A 23,335-nucleotide genomic window follows, 5' to 3' on the forward strand; every position below is an offset into this window, starting at 1 on the left:
AATACAAAAATAAAAGCTGGAAATAGAGGTGAAGGTAAACAAATCAAAGGAACAGACAAGTAAATACAAGTATTTAGGAAATATCAAACAAAGGAAAAACGGAAGAAGATATCAAAAATAGACTAGGACAAACAAGAGACTCCATACGAAAATTGAACCCGGTACTGTGGGATAAGAACATTAGCATAAAAACAAAAAGAAGAATATACAGGGTGTAACAAAAATACAGGTCATAAATTTAATCACATATTCTGGGACCAAAAATAGTTCGATTGAACGTAACTTACCTTAGTACAAATGTGCACATAAAAAAAGTTACATCCCTTTGAACTTACAAAATGAAAATCGATTTTTTCCAATATATCGAAAACTATTAGAGATTTTTTATTGAAAATGGACATGTGGTATTCTTATGGCAGTAGTATTTTAAGAAAAAATTTCACCCCATAAAAATTATATGGGGGTTTTGTTCCTTTAAACCCCCCCAAACTTTTGTGTACGTTACAATTTAATTATTATTGTAGTACCATTACAGTAGAGCGTCGATAATCCGAACCCTGGTAATCCGAACGTTCGCTAATCCGAACACAAAAAAAATTATAAAATTAAAAAATATGACCGAATTCTTGGATTTAATATGACAATATGGGCAAAATATGACCGCGGATTTTTGTTTTGTTTATGCAGAAATGCATACAATTATTTGTTTATTATGTAGGTGTTTTATTCCTTATAACTAAAACGTATGTACATATGTGCTATGTTTATGAGCTTTGTATGTATTTTGAACATATGTTCGATAATCCGAACTACCCCTGTACCAATTAGTTCCGATTATCGACGCTCTACTGTAGTTAAACACAATGTTTTAAAAACTTTTTTGCCTCTTAGTACTTTTTCGAAAAATCAGTTTATATCGAGATATTTCGAATATTTGTCAAATCCACCACATATTTGTATATGGTTAAGTACGATTATGGAGACTTGGTAATAATATGAACATTTATTTATGATTTACATTTTTAGGTATATTTTGAACCATATTAAAAAAGAAGCCACATCTTGATAAAAGATGCCTTATCGAAAAAATACAAAGAGGCAAAAAAGTTTTAAAAACACTGTGTTTAACTAATGGTATCGCAATAATAGTTTAACTGGAACGTACACAAACATTTGGGGGGTTTAAAGGAACAAAACCCGCATAAAATTTTTTTGTAAACATATTAAAAAAAAGCTGCAACTCGATAAAAACTGCCTTATCGAAAAAATACTAGGAGGCAAAAGTTTTAAAAAGATTTAATTCAACTAATGGGACCACAAAAATAATTTAATTGGAATGTACACAAAAGTTTGGGGTGCATTAAGGGAACACCCATAAAATTTTTATGGGGTGCACAAATTTCACTATAATTTTTCTTTAAGATGTTCCTGCCATAAGAATGCCACATGTCCATTTTCAATAAAAACTTCTCTAATAGTTTTCGATATATTCGAAAAAATCGATTTTCATTTTGTAACTTCAAAGGGCTGTAACTTTTTTATGTGCATATTTGTACTAAGGTAATAAGTCTGGATCCCGCGTATGAAAAAAAGTTGATTATTACCAAGCTGAAAATTTGTTAATAGCTTAAGGGTGTCTAGTCGGATAAACTTTTGATATATGGGAACACTGGAAGAGGGGCAGTTTTAATTGTGGAACAGGTTAAAAATTTGGAACGGTCAGACCACAAAAACGGCACATTTATTTTGTCCGACAGAATAGACTTAAACTCTCCGAACAGAGATTAAACTCTCATGCAAAAATCAGACTGCTATTTATCACCCGTCATAATTCCTGTCATTTGACATATTCTACATGTTCCACTCATTAAAACGCCCATTTGGTGATAAATAGCAGTCTGATTTTTGCATGAGAGTTTAATATCTGTTCGGAGAGTTTAAGTCTGTTCTGTCGGACAAAATACATGTACCGTTTTCGTGGTCTGACCGTTCCAAATTTTTAACCTGTTCCACAATTAAAACTGCCCCTGTTCCAGTGTTCCCATATATCAAAGGTTGTCCGACTAGACACCCTTAAGCAATTAACAAATTTTCAGCTTGCTATTAATCAACTTTTTTTGCATACGCGGGATCCAGACCTATAAGTTAGGTTCATTCGAACTATTTTTGGTCCCAGAAGATGTAATTTAATTTATGACCTGTATTTTTGTTACACCCTGTATACCATCACAAAAAGTATCCTCACTTATGGATATGAAAATTGGACAATAATTAAAAAAACCTCAAACAAAGTAAGAGCAACAGAAATAGAATTCCTACGGAGAAGCTGCAGAGTAACAAGAAAAGATAAAATAAATAACATAGAGATTAAGAATATAATGGGAATAAACTCAGATATAATAAACTAATCGTTGGATAAATAGAATAAAAGGAGCCCGATACGAAGAAGGAAGAGAGGCCGACCCCGAAGATCTTTCAGAGATGAAGTGGAGGAAGCAACGGAAAGAAGAAATGTACAGGAAGGGGACTGACGAAGCAGAAAGAACAGGAGAGAACGGTTGAATGAAGGAATACAGTGAAAACTGTGGAAATCCTTACTACATAATAAAATATTAAGCGGTTAAAAATCTCATTTTAGCGACAGCTTAATTTTTCGGAACAAATGCAGCTCTTTGTTAGAAATATCGAGAGTTAGAGATATCGACCGTTGACGAGCAATGTACTATACACGAAAGAACGCTGAAATATACCATGCTACGCAGTGTCGTGTTTATGTTTTCATAATTTTAATCCTGTTGATGATTAGTAGGAGTTAAGGATCTCTCCTGTTCTCAAACACATCCAAACCCACGATCGACAACATTCTTTAGTGTCTCGAGAAGAAAAAAATTTCCGTTGTTACTGACAGTACGTTGTGTCGTCCAACCAGTAATTCGCCACAATGTTTCTTGGTAATTCAACTCCTTATGAAGTTGTTGACTTGTCTCGACCAGCCGATGAGGCATTCTTCTTGCTTCCAGTCCCACCGGAAGTAGGAGACAACCGCATATGTTTGCCGTAGCAAACTTGCGAATGCAAATAACAAGAAGACAAGAACTTTTTTCCCAGAACGGCTCGTTACATAACATAGCGACCTTATCGTTGTTGGATATTTGAATTATTTCAGTAAACATTCATGTGATAGGTATATCGGTGATAGGCGATCAAATATTTATTTTCGATACGTATTCTTTTAATTTTTCGGTTGTCAAGGTAACGCTTTAACGCTACCTACTTCCTTGAATCGGGTTATATCAATAGCTTCAAGAGTCTCCTTGTTTATTTGGAAAGATAATCTATCAATATTAATACATTTTCTCGTTACATTTTACAATGTTCGATTATTTTAGGACAAAAAATCCATTGATTGCGTAAAAGAAAGAGTGCGCATGTATCCAAAACTGGATGTAGATTTTGATTTTACGAACCTAAATTTGATATTTTTTTTTCATTATTAAGAGGAAAGGAACATTTTGCCGCCTGTCAAAATTTTCAATGTATTTTAAATGTAATCATTTTTTCCGAATCCTGAGAAAACTAAGAAGTATTTTTGAAAAATTTAAACGCAGAATGAAAGATTACTTTATTACCGAGGGCCGAAAGTCCCTTAGAATGAACAAAAAGTTTCTTTTGAATGAGATATTATTTGAAATTAAAAATCATACTAAATTTTCTTTTTAGTTTTTCACCCCTGTAACTTATTAAAATAAACATTATAGAAGTTCTTAGGGACTTTCGGCCCTCGCTAATAACGTAATCTTTCATTCTGCGTTTAAATTTTTCAAAAATACTTATTAGTTTTTCAGGATTCGAAAAAAATGAATCCCCATTTAAATAGCATTGCAGCCGAAAATACGTACCCATCCCCTGAAGTATTTAATGATTTTAATTTCCAATTATGTAGTAATATTTTCCATCACGTATTTAATTCTGTCCAATCAGATTATTATTATACTGGGAATAATCTACTTACATTATTATACTGAGAACAAATTTAAGTATTTTATTTCTATTTAATTACAACGAGTTTTATAGTTTTGACAACTATCCAACGATCACATTTAAGAAAATGAATCAAAATCTGCAATTTTAAGAGCTCGAGCTTAATTCGGTACGTCGATGGATTCCAATACAGGCTGTACGCATCTACATTGGAGGCTGTATGTATAGAGGCATAGAGGCTGTACCGCGTTTATTGGGTACAGTTATATTAAAAAAAAAAGGGTACAAGTATTAGAAAGGGAAGTTAACGTCATCCTATTTGTGTACAACCGGCTGGGATTTTTGGAGGTTATCAAATGTCATAAGTGATCAAAAATGCAACTCATAGACGTCAAAGACGTTTAATTTGATAGAAGGTTTAACGTTACGTACAATAAAAAATTAATATGCCTCGTCATTTAAGTGAGATTGAAAAGGCTCAAATAATTACGAAAATGGAAGAAGGATGGTCAATTCGTGCGCTAGCAAATTTCTATAATAGAAATTTGAAAACAGTCTTCAGAATTAAGCAACGATGGGTCCAACAACAATCATTAAAAAGAAAAGTTGGTTCAGGGCGTTCCAAAGTATCCACTCCTCAACAAGATGCTGTTTTAGTTCAATTCTTAAGAGATAATCCATTTGCGACGTCGAAGGATTCAAGGATTCATACGGGATTTCCTGGTGCCCAACCTACTGTAAGCAGAAGGATCAATGAATCTGAATTAAAAAACCGACCAGCTGCTAAAAAACCATTAGTAACTGTTGAACATCGGCAAGCAAGAGTAATATTTGCACTTAACTATATTTACCGCAACCCACAATTTTGGAACAACGTCATTTTTACTGATGAAAAGACTTTTCAGTCGACCTTTAACGGTCAAATCCGTGTTTATCGTCCAGCCAATACTAGGTTTGAAGAACGATATATTCACTCTCATAATAAATCTGGACGTTTTTCTGTAAATGTATGGGGTTGGATTAGTATACATGGACCTGGTGTTTGTTGGCGATTAGAGGGAAGATTTACTGCCGACAATTACATTAACGTTTTGGAACACGTAATGCTCCCTTCTATTGAGCAATTGTATCCTAATAATACTTTTATATACCAACAAGATAATTGTTCAGTCCACACTGCCCATGCCGTAAGGAATTGGTTTCAAACGCAAAACCTGGAAGTATTGCCATGGCCTGCGCACAATCCAGATATAAATCCAATTGAAAACATTTGGTGCATAATTGTTAAAAAATATATATAAAAGAAATTTTATGCCACAAAATTCAGATCAATTGTGGGATACAATCTTAGAGTGCTGGGAAGATCTTGATCCAAATATGATATCTAATATAATTCAAAGTATGCCAAATAGACTAAATAAAGTTATAGAAGCAGACGGTTCTATCACCAAATACTAAATTCTATTTGTAACAGTCATTAAAATTATTCTTTATATAATTGTTGAATAAATGGTTTCGTCTAATTAATGCTCAACGCCAATGATTTATATTTTTAATAACCTGTGACATTTAATAACCTCCAAAAATCCCAGCCGGTTTTACACAAATAGGATGACGTTAACTTCTCTTTCTAATACTTGTACCCTTTTTTTTTTAATATAACTGTACCACCGGCAAAGTCGCTGGACATTTCAATTCACCCCGTAATTTGCACTTGTTTTAGAATCACTCTTTTTAACTATTTTCGGTTCTGAGATGGTTTTTGTCCTTCAAAGTTTATTAGAAGTAGCGAAAATGAACAATGTACCTACGGCCTAGACGTTGTACGCAGCCTACAGCGTCTATTGGATTGATTGACCACAGTGTTAGATTATTTCATGAATGAAATTGTATAAATAATTTTAACTTATATTTTTTGATATCTTCGTCAGAATATTCGCTAAGCCTGCTCATGCTGTTAACTTTGACAAGTTGTAAAACATTGAACCCAGCTCGACTCAGCCAAGCGTTAGTGTAATACGAGGTCTATTTATTTGTCTCATGTCTCATAACGCAGCCAAGGTGTAAAAAGCTTTCGAATATCACACGACAGTAAGAAAATAAGAAAACAATGCTCCAGTTTGTTTCTCAAACTTGTTGCCATTCGGCAATAGTCACTCTAGCCCTGTGGGCTCTCGCGTCTATTGCCAGCCAACAAGTTTTCGAAAAATTGTAGCATTATTTTTAATTTATTCTCACTCTCTTGTGATTTATATTAGTATGTAAGTATATATGTAACTGTATGTTTATTTTCGACAACTAAAAAGCAATTTAACAACAAGTCCTAGGTTTTCACCCAACATGACCGAAAGTAGAACTGCTCGTTTTACTAAGGCGCGCTGAATAATATAATATAGAAAAAATATAGAAAAGCCTATTTTTAGGAAATTCAACGCATCACTTACATTTATGCATGCTTCTGGCTCAAACTAATTTCAGATTATCATCTCATCATAAAGACATTTTATACGAACATTATTTGTTAATTAAACAGCTAGATATAAACTTATTTATGTTTTATCTTACATTTTACGAGAAATCTCGCTCATCTTATGCGATTTCTTCATGTACGATTACCACTTTGTATACATAGATGTCACTCTGAACTCTGAAGAAATCAAGATCAGAATAGAAAAAGCTAGAGCTACTTTTACCAAAATGAAAACAGTTTTATGCGGAAGAGAGCTAAGTTTAAATCTTAAAATTCGCCTCATGAGATGTTACGTGCTGTCAGTTCTTTTCTATGGAATGGAAGCTTGGACACTGAAAAAGATCGATACAAGGAAAATAGAAGCATTCGAGATGTGGATGTACCGCAGGATACTGAGAATATCGTGGACAGAGAGAGTGACAAACATGGAAGTGTTGCGAAGGATGCAGAAAGAAAAAGAACTTGCGCTTACTATTAAAAAGCGCAAACTGCAATACTTGGGACATATAATGAGGGGACAAAAGTACCAGCTACTACAATTAATTATTCAGGGAAAAATAATAGGTAAAAGATCCATTGGCAGAAGAAAACATTCATGGTTGAAGAATTTAAGAGATTGGTACAAGTGCAGCAGCTGCCAATTATTTAGATCTACGGTATCAAAAATACGCATAGCCTTGATGATAGCCAAACTTCGGAACGAGGACGACACCTGAAGAAGAAGATACATAGATCAATAAACTTACTAAACTCAAGATTTAATTCAAAACAGCAACAAAACCAGATAAACCAAAGCAATAAAATTGTTTCTAACCGACATTACATTATGCGAAACATAGCAATCATCGAAAACTATCTTAATTACTATAATTACTGGTAAAAACCGTCATTTGGTTCCCACAATCATCCGGCGATAATTTGTTAATGGATTGTATGAAAAGTTACACCAGACGCTAAAAAAATTGATCGCTTCTGACCAGATGGTTTTGTAGAAGGCAAAATGAAAAAAGACACCTAACGGGAATATCATCCGTTCACTTTTGAAATAGCGATGACGTCAATATCACCAAAATAATTATTGGAATAGTAAATGTGAAATTAATTTTAAATATACGAAATAACAAATAGTGTATTTTACAGTTACAACAATACATGTAAATAATACATAGCAACAATGAATTTGTCTAAAATCAGACCATAATAGAGATTTTCCAGGAGTCTATTTTTTTGCAGGAATCACTGCAGGATGTACCTTCTATAAGGCTAAATTTTTTATTTAAAAAAATCTGAAAAAATAATTTTTGCGTCAATATTTTCGGCTCTAGCTCCAACAAAACAAATATATGTATATGTATATAAAATACGAGTTTCATTTTTCAACTTTCCATAAATAATAAAGGAAGCTAGAAATTGAAAATTTAATGTTTATTGTTAAGAAAATAGCAATAACTGGGAAGAAAAATGCAACAAATGGAGTTTTTCCTTCATTTTTTTCAGCCCTTCAAACATAATCTGCAACCTTCATATTCAGCAAAACATTATACATATGTGTAATACAATTGAAACACTTACATACTAAATTTCGTTAGAATCGGCTTAATAATTTTTGCATATTAATTTTTGATAATTTTGATTAATAATTATTTATTCTTGGGTTCGCAAGCATATGTAAAATTATGCTTGGCCCAAAATAACCCCTTTAAATAGTCGAAAGGCTCTTTTTTTACATAGGTATAAAGAAATATTATTACATAATAAACTTTGAAAATTGAAATCGGTCATCTAAGAAAGCCTAGTCTATTTTTTAAAATTAAACAATTTTTGGCTTATAAATAAATAAAATATCTAATAATAAATTAAAATTCTTTTAAAAAGTTACTTTATTTATTTATAAGTCAAAAATGGCTTATAACTTTAAAAAATTCCCTAGGCTTTCTTAGATGACCGATTTCAATTTTCAAAGTTGATGTAAAAAATATATATTTCTTTATATGTAAAAGAGCCTTTCGACTTTAAAGTTTATTTTGGGCCCAGCATAATTTTGCAAAATTATTTTTGATGCGGACCCATAAATACAAAATTATCAAAAATTATTATGCAAAAATTATTAAACAGATTCTAATGAAATTTAGAATGTGTATCAATCGTATTATAAGGTTTTGCGGAATATAAAGGCTGTAGATTATGTTTAAAGGACTGAAAAAATTGAAGGAAAAACTCAATTTGTTGAACTTTTCTTCCCAATTATTGCTATTTTCTTAACAATTAACATTAAATTTTCGATTTCTAGCTAGCAAAATATTATGTAAAATTGAAAAAACCAAACTTTTATTTTATATATTTTCATTTTTTCACTCTTGTTCTCTTCTCGTGTGCACGTATTATCTCAGTACCTTGGCTTCATTATTTATCAATTATTAGTGTTTAAATCTAATAAATATTTTTATTTAGAATTTCTTCTTGACGACACTCATTTACGAATATTCGTTCATTTTACCTCCATCAAAAATTATTTATTTCAGGTGAACTAAATTTCTTCCATCTATTTTCTTGTTTCCTGGATCTGTTTTGACCCACTACCGCCCACTCGTGGATCCGTTTACACGAAAGCCGGCCGGCGATCCTTAGTTAATGAAAAGCCTACGCGATTTGGCAATAGCGTAACTGCAACCCAATCGTTCGCGCCCATTTTCTTTCTGACTGATACCCCGCAAATCAAGCAGGCCGCAATCACCGCTGCCTACGACGGTTGTGTAATCATACTAAAATGCTAGCGTAGGTAGTAACGATGATTGTATGTGCATATTACGTCAACATGCACTTCCGAACCACGTTGTCAAGTCGTTACGGTTTCAGTGGGCTTCGAGATTTTTGTAAACAGATCTTACATGATAGAAAATGGCACTTATCTTCAGCTAGTATATTTACAAATACATAATATAATAGCAAAGAGGACTACAAAGACAGAACAAAACATCAAGGAAGACTATTATTCTTCTCCATGTACTTCATCGTTTAAGGACATTGGTGATGGTGATCATCATGGCCCATTTTACTCAGTCTGCAGAGGTTCTGTATTATTCTATTGTTATTTTTTCACTCCACTGTTGTTAACTCTTTCATCCAGGACAAACGTCGTCTCTCTGGTAGTCCTTTTCCTTCCACTTTTTTCTTTCGTAAAGTGGAGAATGTTCGTTGCATCAAAATAAATTTCAGAAATCATCTCAAAGAGATGGATTCCATGGTATGGTTTCACAGTAGAAGAATTATTTGGCGCAGCAGCTGATAGAGAAAGGTTTTTAGAAAATTGTTAAAGTGATGACGGCCAACGCACAGTCTAAAAAGGGACAGTAAAACCACTTCTCTGTCGGCACTTTGATCTTAAGAAGTAATACCGGCAGTACGCAATTGATAATTCACCAGTGGTGGATGCGGGTTTTAAATGCGACTAGCAATGCGAGAGTGGGGCAAAAGCGACTAAGAACATTGCGCGGTCGCCATGCGCGACTACAGATTTTACTTCCAATTTTTCGGAAAGTGGTTCTACTGTCCCTATTTATACTGTGGCCAACGTCTGCATAAGGACACGACACCTAGGCGAAGGAAAGCATCCTGGTAGCAGAGTAAAATAGCCACCCTTAAAGCCAATAATGTTGCGTCAATGAATAGAGTACAAAAAATTTTGTATCGATGTTATTGGTTATCAATAGTCATTAGTTATTAATTGTTGTTAACAAATTAATAGTAAGAAATAAAATACCGGAAATAGAAAGTTGGTAAACAAAACAAATCTAGGATAGCATATCTTCCTTTAAAAATTATTTTTGGAATGGGATAAAAAATGAAATGAAATAACTCGACTTATTCACCTACAAGATCTTAGTTTGTGTTTGTATTAATGAGCTGACAACACTGCACGGAAAGCGCAAAGTGCATTATACTATCCTGCGAATGTATGAAGTTGGCGGCGCGCGCATTTGGCGGGACGATCGTGGATTGTTTAATGCCGGCGCCTGCTTTAAGTCCGCGTAAAATTTCAAACCATTAGTCGATCGAGGCAACGAATTGTTTTTTTATGGCTAGACGCGTCGTTCGGGCTTTCCGAGAAACAAGGCGGCGGTGCTGACAATATATGCAATGACTAATAATATGGGTGAGTAAATTCTGTGGAAGAACGTTTACCCGGAGAGAATGGATGGAAGATGCCGTTCACGTGCTAATCGGATGCTGGGTATGAATGACAAATAGACTTCCGCGGAATGCATTCCGCGATCTAATTCGTGCGTTTTTATCCATAAACGATTTCGGGTTTATGGAGCTCTAAATTTTTTATGCGTTTCCGCCAATATAAACGGATTAAAATTCCGGGAACTGAATTCAGATGGGGGTATTAAAAGCAGAAAATTCTCATCTACGGAAATATTTGCGTTTGCTGTAAACACTGCATGTATTCAGCAGATGTGATGTATTCTACAAATAGGGAATTAGGAAGCAACATAATATGCTACCAATGTTCGCGATTTGTAGTCAACACGGAATCGTATGAAACATTAAAAGACCACGAAGAATGTAACCCTGCGCTTTTCTGATCTATTTTCTTCGAAATTATCAACATTTCAATCACAATAACATTTTTTTGAGAGATCTTCTTCTTGATGTACCATCTCCTCTAAGATGGTCGGTAACCATCATGGCAATTCGCACTTTCGATACCCTTGCTAAATAAAGAGATCAGGAGAAGTGCAGTTAAACCAAGCTTTCAAATTGTTTAACCAAGAGATGGCCTTCTTCCACGACCTCTTCTACCCTGTATTCTTCCTTGTATTATTAACTGCAACAAGTAACTTGTTGTAACTGTTATAACGCTGGCCGCTCATCACATGTCCCAGATATTGCAGTTTTTTAAGACTCCAGATCTCTTTTTGAGAGATCTACATATTGCAAAAAAACCAACATGTATTTTATTTATATGGAAGTAAAAGAAGCATATATGCGCCCATACTCATGGGCATGGGGCAGTGGACCCCCTAGCTTTTCGGGATACAAAATGTAATGTGCAACATCTTCACGTCTGTCCCCCCACCTAAAATTTTTTATACTGGCGCCCATAAAAAGAAGTAAATTCACACGGGATGAAGGTTTGAAACAAGCATGTTTTCTTTAAAGGGCACTATAGAAGCAATCAGGAACTACCATGAAGAAGAGCATTGTAGATGATCAGCCGGCAAATAATAAGGAAAATAAGAAGTAGATAAGAAAGTTAGGCAAGGAACAGAAGAAATGGGCTCTTATACTTGGGAACAACGAAAAAAACCCAATACACCAAACCCATTCCAACCCATTTGAGACCCAACACATCAAATATTGTAGAAGAGGACAGAAATGATATAGAGACACAAATCTAGAAACAATGCTTAATTGAAATGGAACAGACATGCAAAAAATTAACACCAGAATTAGTACACGCAAAAAACGACAGGCTGAAATTCTGATTAAAACTGCTATTGTACGGCTGTGAAACGTGGGAACTAGAATGTGAGAAACAGAAAAAAATAAAAGTTAAGGAAATGAATGTAATGAGGCGAACACTGCAGATTTTATAGAGGAAAGAATCAGAAAGGAAGAAATCAGAGAAACTAAAGAAATGAGGGTAAAATGGAGATGGACTGACGAAGATTATCGACAATGCTTTCAATGGGCAGAGTTTAAAACTAACAAACATGAGACATAAGGAAGGTTCGAAAGAACATTGTGAAAAAAATACATGAGAAAATCCGATGGGATGTGCATGTATAAAGAACTGATGAAAACTAGATACCCAAAAGAGTAGGTAATTTATTACATAAGCAATGTCAAAAATTAAACGCTGCGTACAGCAACATTCAGAAGATGCAGAGAAAATGTAGCAGATATTTCAGGGAATAGTATTGAAGGAAGAAAATTTTAATTACATGATTACTATACATGAGTAAGAACAGAGATTCAGAGTAAGGATTCAGATCCGGAAGATCCTGCGTAGACGCCGTATTTGTACTGAGACAAATCACAGAAAAGGCCATTGAGTACAATAAACCAGCATATCTATGTTTCATAGACCTGACAAAGGCTTTCGATCGCATCTAAGTCGAAGACGTCTTACATTTACTGTTTAACTGAAAACATCTATTTTCATAATCGAATACAGGCAAAGATAAATGGAAAACTAGCACAGTTTATACCAGTACAAAGCGGAGTCAGACAAGGTGACTCATTAAGTCGACTCCTCTTTAATATAATAATGGACGAAATAATAGAAGCATTGGTCATGGTTACAGAATGGGGATTCAAGAAATCCAAATATTATGTTATGCAGACGACGCCGCAATAATCGCCGAGACAGAAGACGATCTCCAAAGATCAACACACATCTTCAATACAACAGCCAAGAAATACAATATGATAATATCAGCAGAAAAAACCAAATGTATGACAACATCTGAATACCCACTACGATGTAAAATCAAAATGGATGGGAAAATAATAAAGCAGGAAGCAAGGTTTAGATATCTGAGAATATATTATATAACCAGTTACGGAGATGTTGAAGAGGAAGTACGACAACAAAGCTTAAAAGCAAGTAAAGCGGCGGGATCTCTAATAAATGACACAATCTGGAAGAACAAACACCTAAGACAAGACACAAAAGCAAGAATCTATAGAGCAGCAATTAGGCCTATATTGACATACACGGCGGAGACAAGACCTGACACATCTAAAACGAGATGACTACTAGGAACAACAGAGATGAAAATACTCCGACGAATATCGGGAAAAGTCTGTTTGGTAGGGAGAGAAGAGAAAACATAAGATCATGCAATGTAGAAGACATAAATGGATAGATGTCAAATCGGAAACAGGAGTGGAACGAACACATTAGTAGAATGGTAGAGGATAGGATAGTACGAATAGCACGAGATAAGTCACCAAATGGACGAAGAAGTATTGGCAGACCAAGAAAAAGATGGTGCTATAACTTAAACAATTTAGGAGGGTAATATTGAAGAAGAAACAGGCTTTAAAGCCTACATACAAGAAGGAAGAAGAAGAAGAGTAAGAACAGTATTACGTTGCTGCATTTATTACCCCAGAAAAGTACCCCCTGTCAATGTTTCGTTTACGAATTTAAAGAATATCAATGAGATTCGCGCGCTGGCATTTATTTACCATTAATAAACATTGGTTTACGAAATCCGGGCATAATTTTATTGGTCCGTCATCCATATTCAACACATCAAACTGTCAAGGTGAATCTACTATTGGATCATTTCGATTTTTAAGATTCATTCGCCCTTGGCACTTGGCCCATCGCAGTATACATATGCGTACCATTTGCATATGTTATGCGAGTCCTTCCTGATTGTAAATAATACAAAGAATCAGGTGCCACTTCTCGAGCCTGTTTAATATTCATAATACAACTCGTTAGTTTAGGGTGAGAAAGGTGTCGGATCGGAGAAAGGGGTTTTCTACCTAGTCTCATTGCTCTAGATTTGTTATATTGTCGAAGGGACAATTGCATTTTGATTATCCTGGTTTTGGGCTTATTTCGCACCCCCATTATAACGAAAAACTTTTTTTGACTAGATCAGGTAGAATTTGTTTTGCCGATTGGTAGGCAATTGTGACTCTTTTGTGGCGCATATGGGGAAAGGAGAAAATAACTTTTACACAATAAAAATTCTTGCAAAATAAACAAATTTGATTGATTGAAAGGTAAATACTAACAACCAAGTTACCAAGCACCAAGTTACGTAGATTGCAAAGAATAAGAAAAAATTTAAAACACTCCAAAATAAACGCAACAGACTAGACACTCTTCAAAATAAACAGACAAAAAGGAAAAAGAGAAAAATATCGTTTTTTATGAATCTAGTTTGATCTAACAACCTAGTGTTACCTTTGCTTACTTAGTTTACATGGGGTAGATGGGTAGTTTCGAAAACAATAAAAGAGCCGATAGAGACAGGTCAACATTGTATCGTGATTATATTCTTATTCTATCACAGGTGCTCTGAGGGACACACCATCTGCATGTAGGACATACTGGACCTCAGTCCTTTATAGTGATGTTAGAAGAGAATATTCTCGAGAACGAGAATATTCTCGGCCAGAAAATTCTCTCGAGAATATTCTCGGCAAAAATTTTCTATATTTTCAAAAACCGAAACAAAAATAAAAACTAGATACGGGTCAAATTATTATAATTTAAAAAATATGTAGGTATATTGTTTTTGCCAATCCCATGAACCACTAGCAAGGGTGTTTACAGTATCGATATTTATTGTTTTGGTGCAATATTAACGTGCTAAATTTAGAATGGTATTCATTTAAGCAGAGAAGAACAAGTTGAGGAAACCGAGTTTGTTGATAATTTAGCAACTTTAAAATATGGTGATGAGTCGGCTGAAATAATGGCAGATTTGGCACTTTATCGGTCTAAGGAGGTATTTTTGGAAAACCATACGTTGTAAAATCAATTGAAAAACTAGACTTAATCATATGATGAAAAGGTACATGTTTCGGAATAAAATTAACTAAAATAGTAGTTGATATATTAAGCATGCCTTCATCCAGTGCAGCGACTGGATGAAGTCAGCGACTGGATGACTTCAGTGCTGAAAGAAGTTTCAGTACTTATGGTTTTTTTATCCACTCCTCTAAAAGAAACCGGCTCACTGCTTAACGGGCTCGTAAGGTAACTTTTATTGCTCACAATTTAACATTGTTATGGAGAATTCTCACGACGAGGTCGAGGCGCGTGTTGAAGCGAGATTCAAGTGGGTCCTAATTTAAACGTCGGCAAAGAGAGATATAATATATATAATAGTGGAAAAGAAAGAGAACGCAGATACCCCACAAGACGGTAAAATTAGTAATATTTACACTTTGTGATAAAATGTCCCGAAGAATACAGGCAACCAAAAAGTTGACCGCTCTCAGTGGTGGAGATAAAAATATTAGTTGGTTTTTTTAATTCTCACAATGATAAAAATTAGAACAAAACGTAGTTTGACCATAAAATTACCACGCCACTGATCATACCCTCGGCTGACGAGACATCCACACTATCCACAGGCTAATAAATTTTAGCATTTGGTGTTATTTTAAGGGTCATAAATACCAAATTTTGACAGAATTTTCTCTATCTCTTCTTAAGTTTAATCTTTTTCACGTTGGGTTGAATTCCGTCTTCAGTTTTTATCTTTTTCTGTTACATTTTTTTATTTCACTCATAATGTCGCAACACGCTCTGTCAGTTTTCCTCTTTAGACGTAGACCAATCCATGAATGAGCTGGCCACTCATGAAAAACAAAATCCCACAACTAATCAGTACATTGAAATGCAGATTGTAGATGACTAGGATGAGCTAATGATAGAAATAGATTGTGAATCTGAGGTCTCATCTTTTATCATACCACATCGATTATTTGCTGTTAAGAAAATTTCATTTTTTTATCAAAGGAATTTTGTGTTTTCTGTTGTTTTTGTATTTTTTTTATATACAAAGAACACTGCTGTTTCGTCTCATAATTTTGTATATAAGATCATGATTTCTAAAACCCTATTTTTCATCTTCAACAATATTCTTAAGTACGTCATAGTGTTCATTCTCAGAAAATTCTCCATATCGAGAATATTCTCCAATTTTTCATTCTCGAGAATTTTCCAACACTAGTCCTTTACATATAATAATTATAAAGGGGGGACGAGAGTGGGATATTATAGACTGCTAGGAGACCTAATTAACGTAAGGATTAGATCAGGACATAGTAAATAACATCATAAATGAAATTAGGGATACCGGATGGATGATGAAGTATCTTTCCAAGTGGACATCTGCCCACGAGAGGGGCGAGACAGATTTTGGATACAATCAATTGATTCCAAAAATATATGTACCTACCCATCCACTAGACCTGTATGTATATAAGCTGGTACAGGGTTCCAGAATTATTCTGGAATGGGTATCATGAATGAATGGAAGATGGACAATTAGCCAACTAGCTAGAGAAAGACCGGTTTATAAGAAAAAAAATTCTTATTCTAATATTTACCTAATACATAATATGTACATTTATTATATACGTTACGAAAAAACTGTTACGTAATTAGAAAAAATATAGTCAACGGAGAATACACAAAATACTTGCGTTTTCTTTGCTTGTTTATTTATACGGCGATTAGTTTTGTGCAGAAAAATTGCTACAAATTGGTTAATATACATTAGAAAACTTTTCTGGATAAATTTCTTCTCCAAGGAACAATAATTATGATATCTTGTTTTGTCAGTACTTACTTTGAACTATATACAAAACTTGTAACAAACTGAACTATAATTTTTTGATGAATGTTGTTAGTAAAACGCACCTTTTCAATACATGCATAATTCATAACATTCACATTTATGATGTAAACGTAGCATTTTGAAAAACCCAATGCAATCATATAATCTGAAAATAGCACTACGCAGACGGCAACATATCAAGAATTTTTCTCCACGGTCTACTGTAATTATGACATATATGTATGTACATACATCTAAAGAAAACATTACCTGTGGCGAGGTCGTACGTATTTGGACACGTGCCAGAGACATGGACTTTTATATTTCCCTCCGCAGGAATGGGGAACTTCTTGGATGATCGTAGACGCCAGAAGCAGGATCGTAATAAAGTATTGAAAAACGTCACAAATACGAGAAGTTTTGTTTCAAATGGACGCAGTCTACTAACTGCATAACTACAGCAGTTTGGCACGAGGAATTTTTATTTAAAGGAATATGAGTTATTTTAAACAAGAAAGTAAGTGAATATACTACATTAAAAACATTGATGTTTAGGATTTTGAATGTAATCATTATGATAGGGGAGCAAAGTATGCTAAATGTGCAGTCACTCGAGCGTTATAGGGACCTATTGGGTTGTGAAGAGTAGGTCCTAAAACCAAAACAAGTTAAGTAAAGTTTTCCATTTTAGCGGGCGCTTGCCATTTATTAATTTAATTTTCAATTTCCAACAATCGTTTTTTCCGATTATAACGCCACCTATCCATAATTCGAAAAAATGCTTCGAATAAAAGTTACTTATTTTTACATAAGGATTCCAAACCTGCAATAAAAAATGGGGGCTTCTTAAGATTTTAGTAACCCCTCACCCCACCTCCGTAAGGAGTCGTGTTTGGTGTCATTCGATAGATTTTTCAAAAATATTGAATAAGTTTATTTTACAGTTTTTCGAGCTGATGTTCATTTCGCGAAATATCGTGGGATTCGTATTTAAAATATTAAATTTACCCCCCACCTCTCTCCGTGGGAAATCGTGTTTGGTATTATTCGATAGATTTTTAAAAAATATTAATCAATTTTTTAGTTTTTCGATGTGTCATTTATTTCGCGAAATATTCGCTTTTTTCTTGTGAAACTTTGGGACTCACCCATTTCCTACGCCCGGCCCAAATCGTCATATTTTCGAAATATACACTCTTTTGCATGTACTTAACTTACCTTATCTTAATCTGACAATTTCGAGTTTTTTTAAGGATAGATTTTTTTTTTCGGGCCCCGCTTAACGAACCCCCCTGTGTTAAGAGCCAATATATGGTAGAGGTACATCTGCAGGGTACCAGGTGACTCCCCGTATGATAATCTGACGCGCTCGAGTAACTGCAAAAATACCCGCTTGGGCTCCCCTACATGAATTTGAATGTAAATAACAAGGATCCAGATAAAAAATGGTGATATTGAAGAAGTGGACAAAATGAAAAACTTAGGAGTCTGGATTACGGAAGTTGGATGGTAAAATGTGATATCCGCTCTATTCTTCTTTATTGTGCCGAAGCTTGTGACTGTTAGTGTAGACTTAATGCGAAAGCTGTAAGATTTTGAGATGTGGCTTTTTAGGAGAATTTTGAAAATGCCATGGACCGATCATATTACGAAGGAAATGGTGTTGCACAGAATGGGAAGAGACAGAGAACTTTTGACCACCACTAAAAGGAGAAGCATATTTGGGGCACATACTTAGGCTACGGCTCCACGGGCTGGAAATTGACGCTAGCAGTAGCCGCAAAACGAACTTAAGGTTCCGAAGAACGGAATAGGAATAGCCGAACTGTACCGACTACAGGACTTGTGCGTAGTCGGTTCAGTTCGGCTATTCCTATTCCGTTCCGTGGAACCTTAAGTTCGTTTTGCGGCTACTGCTAGCGTCAATTTCCAGCCCGTGGAGCCGTAGCCTTAATGATAAGTGCGAGTAGTTGCAGCTGATTAAAAATGATAAAATCGAAGGAAAAGTGGATCTTGGTAGAAAACAAATATCCTGGCTGAAAAACATTCGTGACTGGACCGGGTTTAACACACAAACGTGTTTCAGAAAAGCAGAAGATTGAGACTAATTTGCAATGGATATATCCAACCTTCATTAGAAGAGTCTAAATACAAATAGTCTAGTCGCAACATAGGGAGTTCCGTGGACACTTTTAGTTCGCCGCGATTTGATGGTGGTATTATAGGTTTTTTGGGTCGCTGAATCCAATGGAAGTGGTCTGGAAGTCCAAATGTGGTGCGTTTAATTGTTATTAACAAATTATGGTAAAATTAGGTGTTTTTCAGGAATTATTAGAAGCCCTGTAAATAATTTGATAGTGTTAAGGTCTTCTCTGGTGTATGTTTGGTCGCTGAATCGAATGAGACTAGTCACGATTACTCAAAATATGTTATTATTTTGTTAATAACAAAATAATAGTTTATTCGCCGAAAAGCTCGAAATGCGCTATCTACAGCGAGGTTGTAGTCTTTTTCAAAGTATTTTTATACGCTAAATCGACTGCTGCTAGTCGTGATAGCTTAAACCACGTTTCGACTTTGTTATTAATAAATTATTGCAAAAATAACGGTTTATAGTACGTTTACTCACGGTTTTTGCTTTTAAATTTTAAAAAAGCACTTGGATTGACATGAAATTTGGCATACAAGTAGCTAACATATCAAACAAAACAAGTGATATTGTGCCGATGTTTACCCTGGGGATGAGTTTCACCCCTTTTCGGGGGTGAAAAAAGAAACCTTTAAAATAAGTCCGGAAGTGGATAAACTGATTAATTCTAAGCAACTTTTGTTCTATACAGTTTTTTCACTAAGTCAATACTTTTCGAGTTATTTGGTTTTTTTGTTGAAAAATGAACATATTCACTCGCAAATAACTCAAAAAGTATTGACTTAGTGAAAAAACTGTATAGCAGTGGCGGCCCGTGAGGTAGTGCCATAGAGCCATGGCACTACTTTGCTAACTATGCAGAAACATATTTTTTATCTTAAAAACATTTTAATGCCTGTTTATTTTTTTTTGTGAATATTTCTCTTTATTTTTATAAATTACATCAAATCTGGCAACTGTGTAGCGCAATGCAAATCTACCGACTCTGGCCACCCACAGCTGACCGGATAAAGGATGAAAATCATAAAAATCCCAGTGCCGAACGGCATAGTGGCTCGTGAGAAAAGAGAAAGATTGTATGAGCATCCTGTGTAAGTGACAGAGAGAGAGCGGTATTGCACTTTTAACATACGTTTAAATTGGAGTCTCCGTGCCAGGCTCGAAATCTCGAAAAGGAAGTTAGTGGATCTTAAGATACAATGTTTTAGATCTACATATTTCTAGTTTCTTTACGCGTTCGCTTGACGCTATTGTGTTTATTGTCTACTACTGTATTGTATATTTGTGTTTATACTCTACTATATTTTTTAATTTGTAATTATTAGTTAGTGCGTTGTGATCGTGGGTGTCGTAGGTATAAAAATAATATTTTGATTATTTTCTACGTTTAATTTATTTATTGACAATGAATCAAATTAGTAGATATATTAAAAAACTCTTTTGGTGGTTTTTCGTTAGAAAAAAAAACTACAAATTAAAGAACTCGGTCGGCCTTTACCCGATTTAAAAATTGAAAAACAAAGTGGAAATGGACAAAAACTTCGCTGTCGTAAGTTTAATAAAATTATTTATAATAAAAATAGCTGGTTGTGTGGTTGCGAACAAACTAATAAACTCTTCTGTTTTGTATGCGTTTTGTTTGGAGGTGACGAGACTTGGTCAAACAAAGGCACCGATGATCTTGTACATATATGGGAGAAATTGAAATCCCATGAAAAATCTAAAGTGCACATGAATAACGTTTTTAGCTTTTCAATGCTTGGTAAGTTAAATATAAAAACCCAATTAAATTCAGCTTATCGTGATACTCTATTTATATTTTATATCCTTTTTGACCATATCGTAAAACCGCCACAAAAAATTTAGGCAGCTGCCCGGATTCTGGCACTACCTTCCTAAAGTTATACGAGCCGCCACTGCTGTATAGAACAAACGTTGCTTAGAATTAATCAGTTTATCCAATTACGGACTTATTTTAAAGGTTTCTTCTTTCACCCCGAAACGGGATGAAACTCACCCCCAGAGTAAAAGAACATCAGCACAATATCACTTGTTTTGTTTGACATGTTAGCTACGTGCATGCCAAATTTAATGTCATTATAAGTGGTTTTTTAAAATTTAGAGCAAAAACCGTGAGTAAACGTACTACAAACCGCTAGTTTTGCAATAATTTATTAATAACAAAGTCGGAACGTGGTTTAAGTTATCACGAGTAGTGACAATCGATTTAGCGTATAAAAATACTATGAAAAAGACTACAAAATTGCTGTAGATAATGCATTTCGAGCTTTTCGGCGAATAAACAATTATTTTGTTATTAACAAAATAAGAACACATTATGAGTAATCGCGACTAGTCGCAATCGATTCAGCGACCAAAAATACACCAGAGAAGACCTTACCACTATCGATTTATTCACAGGGCTTCTAATAATTCCTGAAAAACACCTAATTTTAACATAATTTGTTAATAACAATTAAACACACCACATTTGGGCTTCCAGGCCACTTCCATTGGATTCAGCGACCCAAAAAACCTATAATACCACCATCAAATGGCGGCGAACTAAAAGTGTCCACGGGACCCCCTATGTTGCGACTAGACTAAAAGGATGTTAGAATTAGAAATAAATATAATCCAGATGTTGAAAACAGTAGCAATGATAAGGGTCAATCTAATAAATCTTGAACATTCACCTTTTGACATAGGTCTCCTCTTTGCATCCATCTCGGTCAAGCATGTTTTATTTTATCCTATGTAGAAGCAATTTCCTGAATATTTAGGAAGATTCAATCTTCATGATAGAATTACCAGAAATTAGTTAGCAAAGACAAGAAAAGCCACATAGAAGTGAGGCATTGATATTTGACAGAAAAGGATTCTGAGTTTGTGGTTTTGGAAAAAGATTCAACTTGTTGATGATATGCGTAATATGTGGGCATATAATTTGGAAAAAAAAATTACAACGCTCTTTATACAGGTCTATTCAAAGAAGAAAAGTTAAAAAATCAATAATGTTCAAACAGTATAATCACATTTGATATTGAAAATCACTCACCTGAATCAGAAGGAGTCTCGATTCCAAAGGTAGCCATCTGCATGGCACTCTGCTTGCCCTTGTGGTAGCTATGATCGCTCTCGGCAGCATGGTAAAGTCTGCTGACGCTAGGTTTCACATCATGTTCTTCAATCTTAATTTCAACTTCTTCCTCCTCTTCTTCTTCTTCCTCCTCCTCCTCCTCTTCGTCTTTCAAATCTTTATCTTTGAAATAGTCCGACAAATCGCTGTCCGCTTCTATATCATATTCATCTATAGCGTCATGCAGCAATTTTAATATGTTAGAAGATTTTGCTTTCGCTTCTTCATCGTCGGACATGGGGGGAGTCTGAAGAATAGCTGGAGCCGCAGCTCTGACGTGTGATTTGAGCAAGCTCTGTTGGCCCGAGGGTTTGGGATTCTCCTGTTTGATTTCCATCACCGGTGGCTTCATGATAGGCGGCGGCACCGGGATGATGCATCCGGTTGACATTCGTGGTTCGTCTGCGGGATGCTCTTTGCTGGCGCAGTGCCCGGCCCACATACAATCGTGGTTTCTGATCTCTGGGTGTCCGCCGAGAGGACATAGCAGATCGTCTGTGATCTTCGACGCGTCTGCGAGAATGCTGTCTAGAGCAGTCCAATCGGATAGATCTATTTCGAATTTATTCCATATATCGTCGGGGAGAAGGAAATCTGAAATGGGGTTCGAGGTGTCGTCGGTTAAGTAATCGATCAGATTCATCTTGGGACCGAAGTCAAAAACGTCTTCGAATTTAACAGGCATTTCTATATTATATTTTTATCTAACGTCTCTACTACTTTTATCACTTATAATCTAGTATCACAAATGGCCCTGAATAAAGGCAGCTTCTTGATAGGCAGCTGCTGAAACAAAACAAAAAACTAATCAATATCCACCGTTTACTAGCCAGAGGATACATATATAATATAATATGATATGACAAATCTTTTAGAAATCATTTCTCAACTTAAGATTTATGAAGAGTGTTGTAATAACAATTGAAAAGCAGGATGCTACTTTTGGTCCAACACTTTTTCAAAGACAGAAAGCCTATACCGGCGAAATGAAATTCATCCGGTTCATTTTATGACACCATGAAATTGGTCTGAATTTATTTTAGCTCTCAAAAGTAACCATGAAATTCTTCCGATGCTACCATGAAATTCGTCCGATTTTAATTTTGTTCATTTTAACCAAATATGTATTATCGGAATTTGTAATATAATATATCATGTAATAGAGATGAATGCATTAAAAAGTCATTAGAAAAACCAAGGTTTTAAAATTTGACTGTTTACTTTGGCCAGGTAAAATTAATTTTCATTGTTTTTTGTCTGTAATCTTCATT

General features: G+C 34.9%; 1 protein-coding gene across 2 annotated transcripts in view; it reads right to left on the reverse strand.

The window, feature by feature from the left end:
- Nucleotides 1-23,335, reverse strand: part of LOC114331443 (transcriptional regulator Myc) — a 217,133-nt gene that overhangs the window by 169,102 nt on the left and 24,696 nt on the right. The window contains exon 2 of one of the 2 annotated variants that reach the window (XM_028281025.2): nt 21,984-22,850. In XM_028281025.2, the coding sequence (XP_028136826.1) occupies nt 21,984-22,749 (766 nt within the window). In that variant the 5' untranslated portion in view covers nt 22,750-22,850. The remainder of the gene's footprint in view (nt 1-21,983; nt 22,851-23,335) is intronic. The other variant, XM_028281024.2, reaches the window with a different exon arrangement.

The sequence above is a fragment of the Diabrotica virgifera genome, chromosome 1 (genome assembly GCF_917563875.1).
Source record: "Diabrotica virgifera virgifera chromosome 1, PGI_DIABVI_V3a".
Taxonomy (NCBI): domain Eukaryota; kingdom Metazoa; phylum Arthropoda; class Insecta; order Coleoptera; family Chrysomelidae; genus Diabrotica; species Diabrotica virgifera.